This window comes from Lygodium microphyllum, chromosome 29 (genome assembly GCF_053477565.2).
Source record: "Lygodium microphyllum isolate KBCC chromosome 29, Lygodium_microphyllum_v1.1.10, whole genome shotgun sequence".
Taxonomy (NCBI): Eukaryota; Viridiplantae; Streptophyta; class Polypodiopsida; order Schizaeales; family Lygodiaceae; genus Lygodium; species Lygodium microphyllum.
In genome coordinates this window covers 61,252,302-61,265,330 of record NC_141163.1, presented here as the reverse complement: position 1 = coordinate 61,265,330, position 13,029 = coordinate 61,252,302, and the positions used below count along the sequence as shown (strand labels likewise).

The 13,029-nt window shown below is 43.9% G+C and overlaps 1 protein-coding gene across 1 annotated transcript; it reads right to left on the bottom strand.

The window, feature by feature from the left end:
- Positions 1 to 5,390: 5,390 nt before the first annotated feature.
- Positions 5,391 to 8,446, bottom strand: LOC148010696 (uncharacterized). The gene is made up of 4 exons (XM_087671800.1): positions 7,349 to 8,446; positions 7,157 to 7,271; positions 6,937 to 7,054; positions 5,391 to 6,826 (listed from the first exon to the last, which is right to left on the bottom strand). Exons 1-4 carry the CDS (start codon positions 7,450 to 7,452, stop codon positions 5,538 to 5,540), a joined length of 1,626 nt encoding a protein of 541 aa, XP_087527926.1. The 5' UTR covers positions 7,453 to 8,446; the 3' UTR covers positions 5,391 to 5,537.
- Between the last annotated feature and the right edge of the window lie 4,583 nt (positions 8,447 to 13,029).

Here is a 13,029-nt window from a genome sequence, read left to right as displayed (position 1 = left end):
ACAAATGCAGGAGAGCCTTTCACTTATGATGAGGCTATGCGCAGGGGTGACAGTCACTCCTGGGAGAGGGCTATGCAGTCTGAGATAGACTCCCTGCATAAGAATGAGATTGGGATTTGGTTGCCTTGCCTAAGGGCAAGAAGGCTTTGCCATGCAAGTGGGTGTACAAGCTGAAAAGTACCCCTGGACACCCCAAGCCGGCATACAAGGCTAGATTGGTAGCAAAGGGTTTTAAGCAGGAACATGGTGTGGACTTTGATGAGGTCTTCTCTCCTGCGGTTAAGATGACCACCCTGCGCTTAGTCTTGGCTTTGGTTGCACAGCTTGACTTAGATCTATATCAGATGGATGTCAAGACGGCTTTTCTACATGGGGACTTGCATGATGAGATCTATATGGATCAGCCTAAGGGCTTTGCAGAACCTGGCAGGGAACACCTAGTGTGCAAGTTGAAGAAGAGCTTGTATGGCTTGAAGCACGCACCTAGGGAATGGTATCATAAGTTTAATGCCTTTATGCAGTCACAGGGCTATAGCAGGAGTGCTATGGATCCGTGTCTTTACATGAAGAAAGCCCGTGATGGCAGTTTGCTTATCTTGGTACTCTATGTTGATGATATGTTGATAGCAGGGAAAGCTCATGATGAGCTAGATGCTCTTAAATCTCAGCTAAAGAAGAGCTTTGAGATGAAGGATTTGGGACAGGCCTCACATATACTTGGGATGCGCATTAAGCGTGATAGGCATCAAGGGCTTTTGTATCTCTCACAGCGGGAGTACATTCATAAAGTCCTTGAGCGCTTCCGCATGCAGGACGTAAAGCCTATTGGCTGTCCATTACCTTCTTATGTGAAGGTATCACAGGCCGATTGTCCGCAGACAAATGAGCAGAGGGCCGAGATGGCCAAGATCCCTTATGCTTCAGCCGTGGGCAGTTTGATGTATGCCATGATAGCCACTCGTCCAGATATTGCGCATGCAGTTGGTGTTGTGGCATGCTATATGGCTACACTTGGCAGTAGACATTGGGATGCCGTGAAGGGTATCATGAGGTACCTGAAGGGCACAGCAGATATGTGTATTTGCTATGGTAGCCAGGATACAGGGGTCGTGGGGTACATTGACTCCGATTATGCAGGACATGCAGATAGTAGGAAATCCACTTCTGGCTATATATTCACCTATGCTGGAGGGGCTGTCTCTTGGATGTCCAGGGTTCAAAAGTGTGCGGCTTTGTCTACCACTGAGGACGAGTATGTTGCAGCCACTGAGGCTTGCAAGGAGGCCATATGGTTAGGCCGTCTAGTTGCTAACCTTGGGATTGATGCTACACCTACACTGCATTCGGATTCTATGAGTGCCATTCAGTTGGCTAAGAATCCGGTCTTCCATGTGAAGACGAAACACATTGAGGTGAGGTATCACTTCATATGTGGTGTCGTGGAGGACAAGTCTGTTGACCTTGTCAAGATCTCCACTGACGAGAATCCTGTAGATCTACTCACGAAGAGCCTCACTACTGAGCGGTTTGCCTTCCTCAGGAGGTTGATGGGCGTTGGATGAGATGTCGCCTTTCCTCATCCCTTGTACCTATGTACATTTGTACTGTCTTTTCTTTTTTCTTTTCTCTCTCACTAGGGCAGATTCGCCTTTAAGTGGGAGGTTGTTGGGGTAAAGGCACCTCCGCCGTGCCGCCCCGTGTATTACTACACTGACAGTACCCGCCACTGCACACTGCAGGTGGCGGGCGCCCGTCACGTCACTTTATTCTTTATTCTTTTAGTGACAGTTTGAATAACGGAAGGCCCGGTCACACATTGTGACTTTTGGAGTTCCCATTTCTTGTCTCTCTCTTTCTTGCTCTTGCTCTCCCGCCATAGCTCGCGTGCAAGCTTCGATCCTTCTCACCTTTCACAGGTGAGAGTGGAGCTATCAACGTGCATCACATGCAACTCAGCACCATGGATGAGGAAAGGAGGCACACTCCCTCATACACACCTCTTTAAAAAACTTGATGCCCACATTGAGTAGGGAGACACGACTTGCTTTAAATACAAAACTCAACTTCCGACTTAGACTCATACTTGGTTTCAAGGGTCTTAACACACCTTTAGGTGCCATGCCCATTGACTCTGTACATATGTGGAACCTCAACTTTTCATGACTACAATTACGTCCCACCCACCACTCTCTCACTTAAAAACTATGGAATGGAATAGGACCAGGCAGTCTCCAAGTAGACATGACTTTTTTGTGCACATCAACCATCCACCTGTTAACCATATTTACAAGCACAAAGTGGAGGATAACCCAAATGAAACTAGTTGCACACCCTTGCTTCTAACACTTCGCCAGACAACTTGAGTGCACAAAACTGCTTGTGGACTAGGACTCAACACCAAGTTATCACACAAGAATACCAAGCCCAAAATGCAAGGATCTAGGCAATGACACCTTGCTAAGTAAGGTCCACCCTAGTCAAGTCTGTCAACCCAGTTGCGATGAAGGAAACATGTGGCCACCATGATGTAGCCACATATTCCTTAGTCCAAGAGGTACATTTTGCCTTAGATGCACCTCCCCTTGAAAAGAATTGGACCTTAGTCGCTCAAATCTTCCTTACAACACACCTAACAAAAGTCTTCTCGAAGATAACATGACCTCTTGTCATGGAAGCCACATGTCGACTTGCATGGAAGGTACGATGCCAAGAGGAGGCACCTCCCAACTTCTTGTTGGCATTGCACTTGATGGCATGAATCTTCTTTTAAGCAGCATTCTTCTTCTTTGTTATGCCCATAGAGGCATAGATCTAGTTTGAAGCACTCTTCTATTCCAACCTCGACTTGATAGTTGCAACATGTTTGACCATTCTTGTGAGATCCATCTCACTTGCATCATTTATCCTCCCCCATTTCACACCACTTAGCCTTGAAAGAGCATTGGGGAGCCTTCAATTTGACTAAGGTGCACAAGGGGCACGTGGGACAAGAATAGACCACCCACAAAGCAACATGTCATTTAGCCCACCATGTGAGATCCATGTCTCTCACATCAAATGCTCACTCACTTTGCACCACATACCTTTGAGTAAGCGTGGGGAGCACACCAACCCTACTTGTACTAGTGGACTAAAGCGCTTGGACAACACACAATGATGATGGGTTGCATCAAATCATCAAATTTGTGAAGTGCCCTTATATGAGGGAGTATGTCACTCTCCCTCACCCATAGTGTCATGTGCTCCACCCTCACCCATGGCATGGTCCCTCATTGCCAAATAGTCCCTTGCTTTGAATATGAGCTTTTGCTCCCAAGATGATGGGCCATTCTAAAAACTTTGGTGCCTACCATGAGTTCTCTTGTGAATGTCATGTCGTATTGTGAGCTTTCATGCTATGTTGTGCAAGCAATGTCACAATGGAGTGCGTCATGTCTACAGCTATTCAAGAGCCTTCAAGGGGTCGTGGGAGTGCTTTGCATGAAATTTCAAGGGGTAGACCATTACACTTTGTCTCAAAGCCACCCTCATTGTGGTGTGCACAACCTCAAGTCTTAGGAACGCTAGGCTAAGGCATGATGGGAAAGTGCCAAGAAAGTCTCATTTCAAATTGGGAAGTGACAAGATTGAGTGCCTATATGGAAAGGAGGATTTTGGATGATTTCCATGTGTTGGAGTAAGATTGGCAAGGTTTGTTAGTAACAAGGTCATGGAAGGGAAACTAGGTGAAGCCCCCTCCCAAGGTGTTGATGGAGAAGAACGTGAAGATTATTGAAAGAACACAAGACTATTTAAAGTTGAAGTTGAAGGTGTCAAATGGGAAAGTTGAGGATTGGGTTGAGGAGATGACAAGGTGAGGGAGGGAAGAATACTCCCGTCGTAGATTCTCTCTCTCTCTCTCTCTCTCTCTCTCTCTCTCCATAAGCACAAAAAATGCTCACCTAAAATGTATAGGGTGTAGCAAGAATAAAGAATTTTGTACATGGTACTTGATATGTTGTCCTTGGCAAAAGGCTTTTTATTGTGCAAATTGTTCTTAGAAGACTAATTCGTATTGTATAGCCAACAAACAAGGAGGTGTTCTTTCTTTGAATATTTTTGCCCTCAACCATTTGTTTTCCCAATGCAGGCTTTTTATTGTGCAAATTGTTCTTAGAAGACTAATTCGTATTGTATAGCCAACAAACAAGGAGGTGTTCTTTCTTTGAATATTTTTGCCCTCATAACCATTTGTTTTCCCAATGCCTACAAGTAGCAAGGTAAGAATATGCAAGATCTATTTTCGCTTTGCTTCAAATCAACCCAAGTAGATGACTAGTCTTGATCGTCACAAGGCCTATGTACACAATAATACCTAGTGTGGATCATTGTTAAGGACTATTGAAACAATACAAAACTTTCTTTTGGTTATGAGAAACCTTCTCTTCAAGGGGCCCATGCATTACAACAATTAAAGACATTATGGTGACTATGGATCACATTGATCACAAATAATCTTCCAATTTGACTCTTAAACCTAAGAGCTTGAACATGATCGACCTTGTCAATTGGTCAGCTTGTTAAGCAAAAGCAGCTTCATGGAACTCTCGTGTTAAAGCCCCTTGCATGATTCATTGTACATTGTGATGAGCTCACACACCACCTTTTCAGAATCACTTGCATGGAAAGGGCCCAGGGGCAAACCAAACTATCCTTGCTCTATCTGATTGTCCTCCAACTTTTAGAGAATGTGCGCTCATTTCCAACAACAACTCCTTCACACTTACAACCAAGCAATTAGTGGCACACATCAAATTTCCAATGAAGAGCTTTTACCTGCCCACTCTTTTGAATTAAAACTTTGGCCTCAAGAATGAGCAAGTCACTCTATTCAAAGTAATGGGACCAATAAGAGTCCATCCGCCCAATCTGTACCCAACTTTCCCCAATGAGTTGTGTGATGTGCCAGTTTCATGGCAGCAAAGGCCTGCCTAAAATCAGATATTTGCCTGGCTGTTACAACACTGGCCCCCTTACCATATCCATTTGTCATGATGAGTTCTCACCCATGTGGAATCTCCGACAGAGTCATACAAAGCATTCCAAAAAAGGCAGTGTTTGAACCAGTGCGCATGGACATGGCAGGACGGTATGTTGCATGCACACACATGCGTGCACACACCAACATTTTGTTACTAACTAATGTATGAGTACTAGATTCTAGGAGCTGGATATTGACGAGACAGTCTCAAACTTACTAACCAATGTATGAGAACTAGATACTAGGAGCTGCACATTGACGAGACAGTCTCAAACTTCATAATCCAAACATGTGGGAGATCATTATCAGAAATAGAATGCTACACCTAGTAGTTAGCACGGCGCTGTGTTGCTGATGCAAAAGACTAGTATTGTCAAAAATAAGAAGCATTACTATTGCATAGACTTTGGCAGCATTGCATCATGTAGATCGGATCTGTCCACCTCACGAAACAGTCCTGTCCTCTCAGGATCAAAAATCATAAAACGCACTTGAAGTCCTTCAAAAGCATACTGAGTCACCAAGTTAACAAATCAAGTTCTGCCAATCCACCCCTCAAACGCTTTGCTGCATGCATGTCAACAGCAATAGCTGGGCTTGGGCTTGAATTACCAGCATTATGCCCCAAATACTTTCCAGAAAATGAATCAGAGCAACTACTCCAAGGATTCTTTCCAGCATTTGTACAAAAGGAAGTGCTTGTCAGGCATCCTGACCACTCCTGAAAAGGGGCTGTGTGTTGCTGCTCTCTGCAGATTATATCAGACTGTCTGGCCACTGTCACAGGAGACTGTCTGGACACTGTTACAGGGGGACCAAGGCGCAGCTGCAAATCATGGAAATCCAGATCAGCTCCCCGCGTATCTGCATCACTTGCACGCAGAGGACCCATTTGAGTTCTAGAATCCTGAATGCTTGCACTGCTTTGTTGAACAATTGAAGATGACAGAAACTTAGGCCCTACACCAGACGTCGGCGTCACTTTTCCTTCTGCTTCAACTGGAAAAACAGTGCTCCTCCTTCCAGGATCTGCAGCTGTATGACTGGTTCTGGTGGTTGCTAGAGTGTCAAGTCCTATTCTAGCTAGCTCAGGACACTGCATCTGGCAATCAGGCCTAGCTAGTTGTGAGATTTGTGTGATAGCCGCAGTAGAAGAGCCCATAATTGGCATGAATACGCCAGAGTGGTCAGCCTGGCCCAATCTAACTTCTACACCATCTCTTGGAGCTTTAGGTGGCTCTGCAGATAGTAATGCTGCTGATTCCTTGCTGATATTCGAGAGCATCTGAGGTCGGATGTCACATGTAACTGCTCCTGCCCCAATGACTGGAAAGCTGGTGCCAGCTTGATCCCCTACATGTGAGGCCTTCAAAAATTGCAACATCCCTCCAACCGGAGGATAGGAAGAAGAAACGAGCGTGTGAGGGTTATTGAAAGCACAAGTCGAAGGAGCAACCAGGCCATTGGCATCAGAAATGCAGCCAGCATACGGAAAGTCTGAAGAGTTGAAAATGGGAGGTGATGTAGAGAAAGCCACCTGATCCTGCCTCAATGATGCATGAGGTTGAGAGTACTGGTACAAAGAACCAGCACAAGCTTCTTGCACAGCTCTGGCAGCGGGGGAAAGCATGCAGTCCACATTTAAAGCGTTGCCACCACTAAATTTTCCTGCCACAGGTTCACAACTGGCAGAATTGAAGGAAGGAGTACCACCCGGACGCCTTGCATTACTGGAAAGTGGCCTTGAAATCCCTTGCCTCTGTCCCCTAGAAACCTTCTTTGGAAGGCACCCAAGTGACAATGCAGCTGCATAAAAACAGAGAACAATGCAGCTTTCCACTCAGGTTATGCGATACTGCCTACAAATGATAGCAGAATTGGGCACCGAACCAACACCAAAAGCTAGACTAGGATACCTTCAATACAAGGTGCGAGGTAGGGGCCTCCATCCTCTTCAGTCTCCTCTCTGCGTATCATTGTATTGACAGCATCATCTAGCCTGGTCCTGAGGGTCTCTACATTTGCATACTCGCTCTGCACTTCCACAACAAAAACGGCACCATAGTTAAACCTTAACTCTCTTCTTGTTTCCTTGCAGTGGCAAATATATACTCACCGAACAGACAGCCTTATTACCTCAGAATTCGCCTTAGAATACAGAATCTCCTCAGCACGAAGCACCACAATGGGAAGCTTTTCCTGCCATTCCTTCTTCCTTCTAGTGGTGGTGCTATGGAGCTCATTGACAACCCTACCAAGAAACAGCAAGTTTAGCCAAAAATACGTTCAGTAAAATCGAACAAAGAACGCAATAGCTGTGCAACTCACTTGAATATGTCTTGAATGAGAGCGCCACGAAGAGGCTGATGGCTGTCACTATGCCATGCTCGGCGAATGCATTCATATGGTCTTGGTCCAGGTCTAGGCATCATAAACTGCAAGGCTTGATTCGCCCCGTGCTGGGAGACTGGAAGGGAAGAGATAGTAGCTATGGAATGTCCTTCTGAATCATGAAAAATCAGAAGACAGCCATGGCATGTCCTTCTGAATCATGAAAAACCAGAAGATAACTATGGTATGTCCTTCTGAATCATGAAAAAACAGAAGAGAGCTGTTGGTAGTTATGGCATAGCTTTTTCTCCCTTTAGAACAAAAGGCTGTCTGCCTATCAGGACTGGTTTATGCTATGAGCTCTTGACAATGGCAGCCTTTCTGTACTGCTCTGTCTGTCCGTTCCAAGTAAAGAAGGAGAAGAGGACATCTCTTCTTCTTCTTCTTCTTCTTCATCTTCGTCGTCTGGTCTCTTTTTTACCTTTTGCCTCTTTGTCTGATGATGTCCTTGTCGTGGAGGCCTGTGGACGATGCAGAGTGCGCGGAAGGGGTGTCACATCGTGAACAGCTAGACGAAATCCCCATACTCTCTATCTCGATATATGTTTAAGAGGAAGGGTCTACCTCCCACTCTCAGGTACCATACCTACATGATAGGAACACACAGAGAGAGAGAGAAGGGGGGCGGAGGCCTCTGAAGTCTGAATCCACCTGATGCCGCAATAGGCACAGTAAGGGTTTTGCCAGGCCATAGGCGGCGGCCCTTTGTATAGTGTACACTGTACCCCTCTCTTTTATGCCTTCCGTGAATCATCTCTGCTGAAGTGAGGCTTTTGGGAAGAAGAGCTGACCAGCAAGGCAACACAACATCACCGTGACCTTCCATTGCCGTCATCATCATCTGTGTGATCATGGAACGCGGGGCCCACACAGGCACAGCCCCTGACCGGGCTGACCCCCCGTTTGACATGCGCAAAGAAAGCGAGGGCACAGTGCACACTGTGCGAGAGAGAGAGAGACAGACAGACACAGTGTCTCATGACTCTCTCTCCCCTTCCTTTGTTGTATTGTAGCCTGTAGGTAATGTCTCACCCACCGACGCCATGTCGTACAGGCAGGGGGAACCACATGCCATACACCCATACACCCGGGCTCTTCCCCTGTCAGTGTCGTCCCCCCACCCCCCTTCCCCTTTCTTACTTTTCTTGATACCCACCACCATCCCTCTCTCTCTCGTCTCTCTCTCACAGACACGACACATCTCCCCGGCCCCTCTCGTCTCTCTCTCTCTCTCTCTCTCTCTCTCTCTGGGGCCTGGGCCCTGGAGTCTGGCGTCTGGACCCTCTCTGAGTCTCCTCTTTTCCAGATCTTCAGTGAGAAAGAGAGAGACTCGAGAGAGTGGACCCGTACCTCCCTGTGCCATCTCCAACACACAGGTGACAGAAGTCTTGACCCCTGAGAGGCTCTAGGCCCTAGGGCTTAGAGCCCTCCTGAGTCCTGAGAGTCCTCACCCCTACCTAGGTCCTAGTCCAAGATGACTCTTAAGTCTTGAGTCTTGAAGCTTTAGACCCTAGGGCCTAGAGCCTCCTCCCAAGTCCTACCTAGCCCCTTGGGCAAGGGCCCCCTTATGATCTGTCCTAACCCCTCTTACATTGGAATCAGTGTCCCCCATAAATCGAGGCTCGGGCATCTCCAGTGTGAATTCACAAAAAACATTTTTGATAGCTGATACAAAAACCTCCGACCAAAACTTTTGGAGGGATTTTGAAACCCATTCACATGTATTTCCCATTTTGTTAACCAAAAAATCTTGTAATTGCTCACGTTCTTCGCTTTCTTATTTAAATTTTAAAAGCTATTTCGAAAGTTTTGCTATTGATTTTACATTAAACCTCGGCTTTCCACAAACATTGATTCTCCACATCGAGTCATGGATGCCCAAGTTCCAACCCTTGGCCAAAACCATTGGTGTACACTTTTTGAAAATATGAGTGGACACAGTCCACAATAGTATTTATGAAAATCCTTTTTCTCATTCAATGGAACGGAGAGGAGGTCAAATTTCCAATTGGAAAAAATACACTAAAGGATTGTTTTTTATCAAAACTAATCTACAATAATAAACACTAGGCCGCTTGCCTCGAAGCGACAAGTGAAGTAGCCGTGCAATACGCTCAACAATCCATTTCTCATCTTTCTCTTTCCTCTTCTTCCTCTCTCTCTCTCTCTCTCTCCCTTCTCTTTTAGTTTATTTTTTCTCCTCTCCTAGTTCCCTCTCTCCTTTTTTTCTCTCCCCGTTTTTCTTCTCTCTCTCTCTCTCTCTCTTTTCCTTTTTTTTATTCTTCTCTCTCTCTCTCTTTTCCTTTTTTTTAATTCTTCTCTCTCTCTCTCTCTTTTCATTCTCTTTTTAAATTTTTCTTTTCTCTCTCTCTCTCTTTTCCTTCTCTCTTTCTCCTCTATTTTATCTTTTCTCTCTCTATAATTCTCTCTACATGTTCTCTCTCTCTCTCTCTCTCTCTCTTCCCCCCTCCCTCAATCTCTCTTAAAGTATGTAAATTTAATATTTTCCCTATATATAATTCTCTCTTTATGTTTATATTCTCTCTTCTCCCTCTCTCTCTCTCTCTCTCTCTCTCTCTGCTCCCTTTTCTTATTCTCCCCTCTCTTAATTTTTCGTTTTTTCTCTCCCTCTTTCTCTTTTAAATTTTATCTTTTTCTTCTCTCCTTCTCTCTCTTTTAAATTATATCTTCTCTCTCTCTCTCTCTTCCCCCCTCTCATTCTTCTTTCTCCCTTCCTCTCTTTCTCAAAAAATATTTAAATTTTAAAAAAACTTTTCTCTTTTCTCTTTTTCCCCATCTCTCTTCCTCTTTCTTCTTCTCTCTCTTTCTTTCTCTCTCTCTCTCTCTCTTCCCCTCTTCGCTCTTTTCCTTCTCTCTACTCTTTTTTCTTTTTTTTCTCTCTTTAAATTCCTTTCTTTTCTCTTTCTTTTAAATTTTATATTTCCTTTCTATAATTCTCTCTCTATGTTCAAATTCTCTCTTTTTCTTCTTATTTTCTCTCTCTCATTTTCTTCTCTGTCTCTCTCCCCCTCTCTCATCTCTTTTCCTTTTTTCTCTCTTTAATTTCTTTACTTTTCTCTTTCTTTTAAAATTTATATTTCCCCTCTCTATAATTCTTTCTCTGTGTTCAAATTCTCTCTTCTTCTTATTTTCTCTCTCTCATTTTTTTCTCTGTCTCTCTCACCCTCTCTCGTCTCTTTTCCTTTTTTCTTTTCCTCTCTCTCTCTCTCTTAAATTTTATATTTCCTCTCTCTATAATTCTCTTTCTCTCTGTTCCCCCTCTCTCTCCCTCCTCCTCTTCTTTCTTTTTTGCTCTTTGTATATTTCTCTCTCTCTCTCTCTCTCTCTCTCTCTCTCTCTCTCTCTCTTTTAATTAAAAAGAAAGTTTCTCTTATTTTATTTTTTCTCTTTAAATTTTTTCTTTTCCTCTTTCTTTTAAATGTTATATTTTCTCTCTCTATAATTTTCTCTCTGTGTTCAAATTCTCTCTTCTTCTTATTTTCTCTCTCACATTTTCTTCTCTCTATCTCTCTCCCTCGCTCTCTCCTCTCTTTTCCTTTTTTCTTATCCTCTCTCTCTCTTAAATTTTATATTTTATCTCTCTATAATTCTCTTTCTTTCTTTTAATTTTTATATTTCCTCTCTCTATAATTCTCTCATTGTGTTCAAATTCTTTATCTTCTTCTTCTTATTTTCTATCTCTCTCTCTCTGTCATTTTCTTCTCTCTGTCTCTCTCCCCCCTCTCACTTCTCTTTTTCTTTTTTATTTTCCTCTCTCTCTCTCTCTTAAATTTTATATTTCCTCTCTATAATTCTCTTTCTCTCTGTTCCCCCTCTCCCTCCCTCCCTCCCTCTTCTCTTCTTTCTTTTTTGCTCTCTCTCTCTCTCTCTCTCTCTCTCTCTCTCTCTCTCTCTCTCTCTCTCTCTCTCTCTCTCTCTCAGATTAATCTTTTAAATGTAAACTTTTTGTTTAATTAAAATAAGGAGAGAGAGAGAGAACATAGGCCCTACACGTGAGAGAGAGAGGGGGGAGGAATTTAATTAAAAAGGGGAGGGGGAAAAGAAAGAGAGAGATTATAAGTAAGAGAGAGGGGAGGGGTTTTTAATTTAATAAAGGGAGGTAAGCGGGGGGAGGGGAGGCTTTAATGAAAAAAGGGAGGGGGACGAGAAAATGAGATATTACACGTGAGAAAGAGGGGAGGGAAAGGGGAGGGAGGTTTGGAAAAGGGGGTAGGTTCGGGAAGCCCTCTGGAGGTTCCGGGGCTTTCCAAACCTATAGCTAAAATAACATAGTAGTAAGATATAAATTCTTTTGACTAGTGCACATGTAAAAAATTGCACCCTCCCATCACTTTGTAAGGTGGGTGGGGAAGACTCCCCATCACAAAGTAGCAAGGAGTTTACCAATTTAGCAAGTTCATAACAAGTTCGATGCATTTATCAATCCTACATAATAGAGGGTTCTAGTACGGCACTTCCATTCTCAGATGGCTCCCAATCTGCTACTCAATTTTTTGCAGATGATAACGCCTCAATAGTTGAGGTAGAAAAATCTTATGTCTCTAAACTGATGCAGGTCTACTCAAAGTTTTCCATATTGTCGGCCTCTAAAATCAACCAAGTGAAGATTGAACTATTTTACGTGTCCTAAGAGGACCTAGAGGAATGGATTAAAGACCTTGGCTTCAAGATTATGAAGCTAGGAGAAATCATCAGATGCATGAGTACCCCGATTGGCATCGAAATCTCATTAAAGCAACAATTTGATTGGTTTTTGGAGAAGCTACACACAAAGATTAAAAAAGGGTTTAATCATCCCTTCTCTTTTGTGGATAAGCTCACCATTATCAAGACCATAATGGAGCCTTCAACAGTGTACATTGCTTTAATACTACCCTTGAGTCAGTTCGCATGGCAAAAGGTGGAGGGAATCCTTAGAGGTTTTCTATAGTCGCACAAGGGTACCAAAACAATGGCCCAAATCGAGTGGGACACACTTACAAAGAGGAGGGCACACAAAAGTGCAAGCCTAGACAACCTTGTGTGCAAGGCTCGAGCTCTACTCATGACCCAGCTTAGAAGATTGGATGGCAACCAACCTTGGATGGTGATCCTTAGGCACTAGATCAATTCAGCCAAGATTCAACGTATGATATGGAATAATGTGGATTGGCAGGACATTCTGGTGTGCCTCACTTCTCATAGAATTTCTCAGTCCGAGGTGGCATAGGCTATGGTAGCATCTTAGAAGAAAATATTGAATGGTGCCAGTTGGAGTGCTAGAGGAGGAAGAGGAGGATACTCTTCTTTAAGTCACAATATATGGTTGTCTCCATACACCTTTGATCCTAAATTTGTCGTGATACTCCACTACCCTAGGCTCACCAAAAGTTTGCACAAGAAGGGGTTGACTAAATGGCACAGCATATGGATTCGCGGAGACTATCAATTGCTCCAAGTCAACCAAAATGTGGTCAACTTTGGACTAAGCCCAAAGGAAGCTTAGTGGCTTGCATATGTACTTGCTCAACTAAAAGGAAACTAGCCTACCTCTCCTATCAAAAAGCAAGAGAACTCCATTCTAAAGGATTTGGCATCTCCAATCGGAAAGAGACTAT

Coding starts and splice junctions, on each gene's coding strand:
- LOC148010696 (XM_087671800.1), bottom strand. CDS start 7,452: ATGATGCCTAGACCTGGACCAAGACCATATGAATGCATTCGCCGAGCA. Junction 7,055..7,156: donor ATTCTAAGGCGAATTCTGAG/GTAATAAGGCTG, acceptor GTGGAAGTGCAG/AGCGAGTATGCAAATGTAGA. Junction 6,827..6,936: donor CCTCGCACCTTGTATTGAAG/GTATCCTAGTCT, acceptor GTTTTTATGCAG/CTGCATTGTCACTTGGGTGC.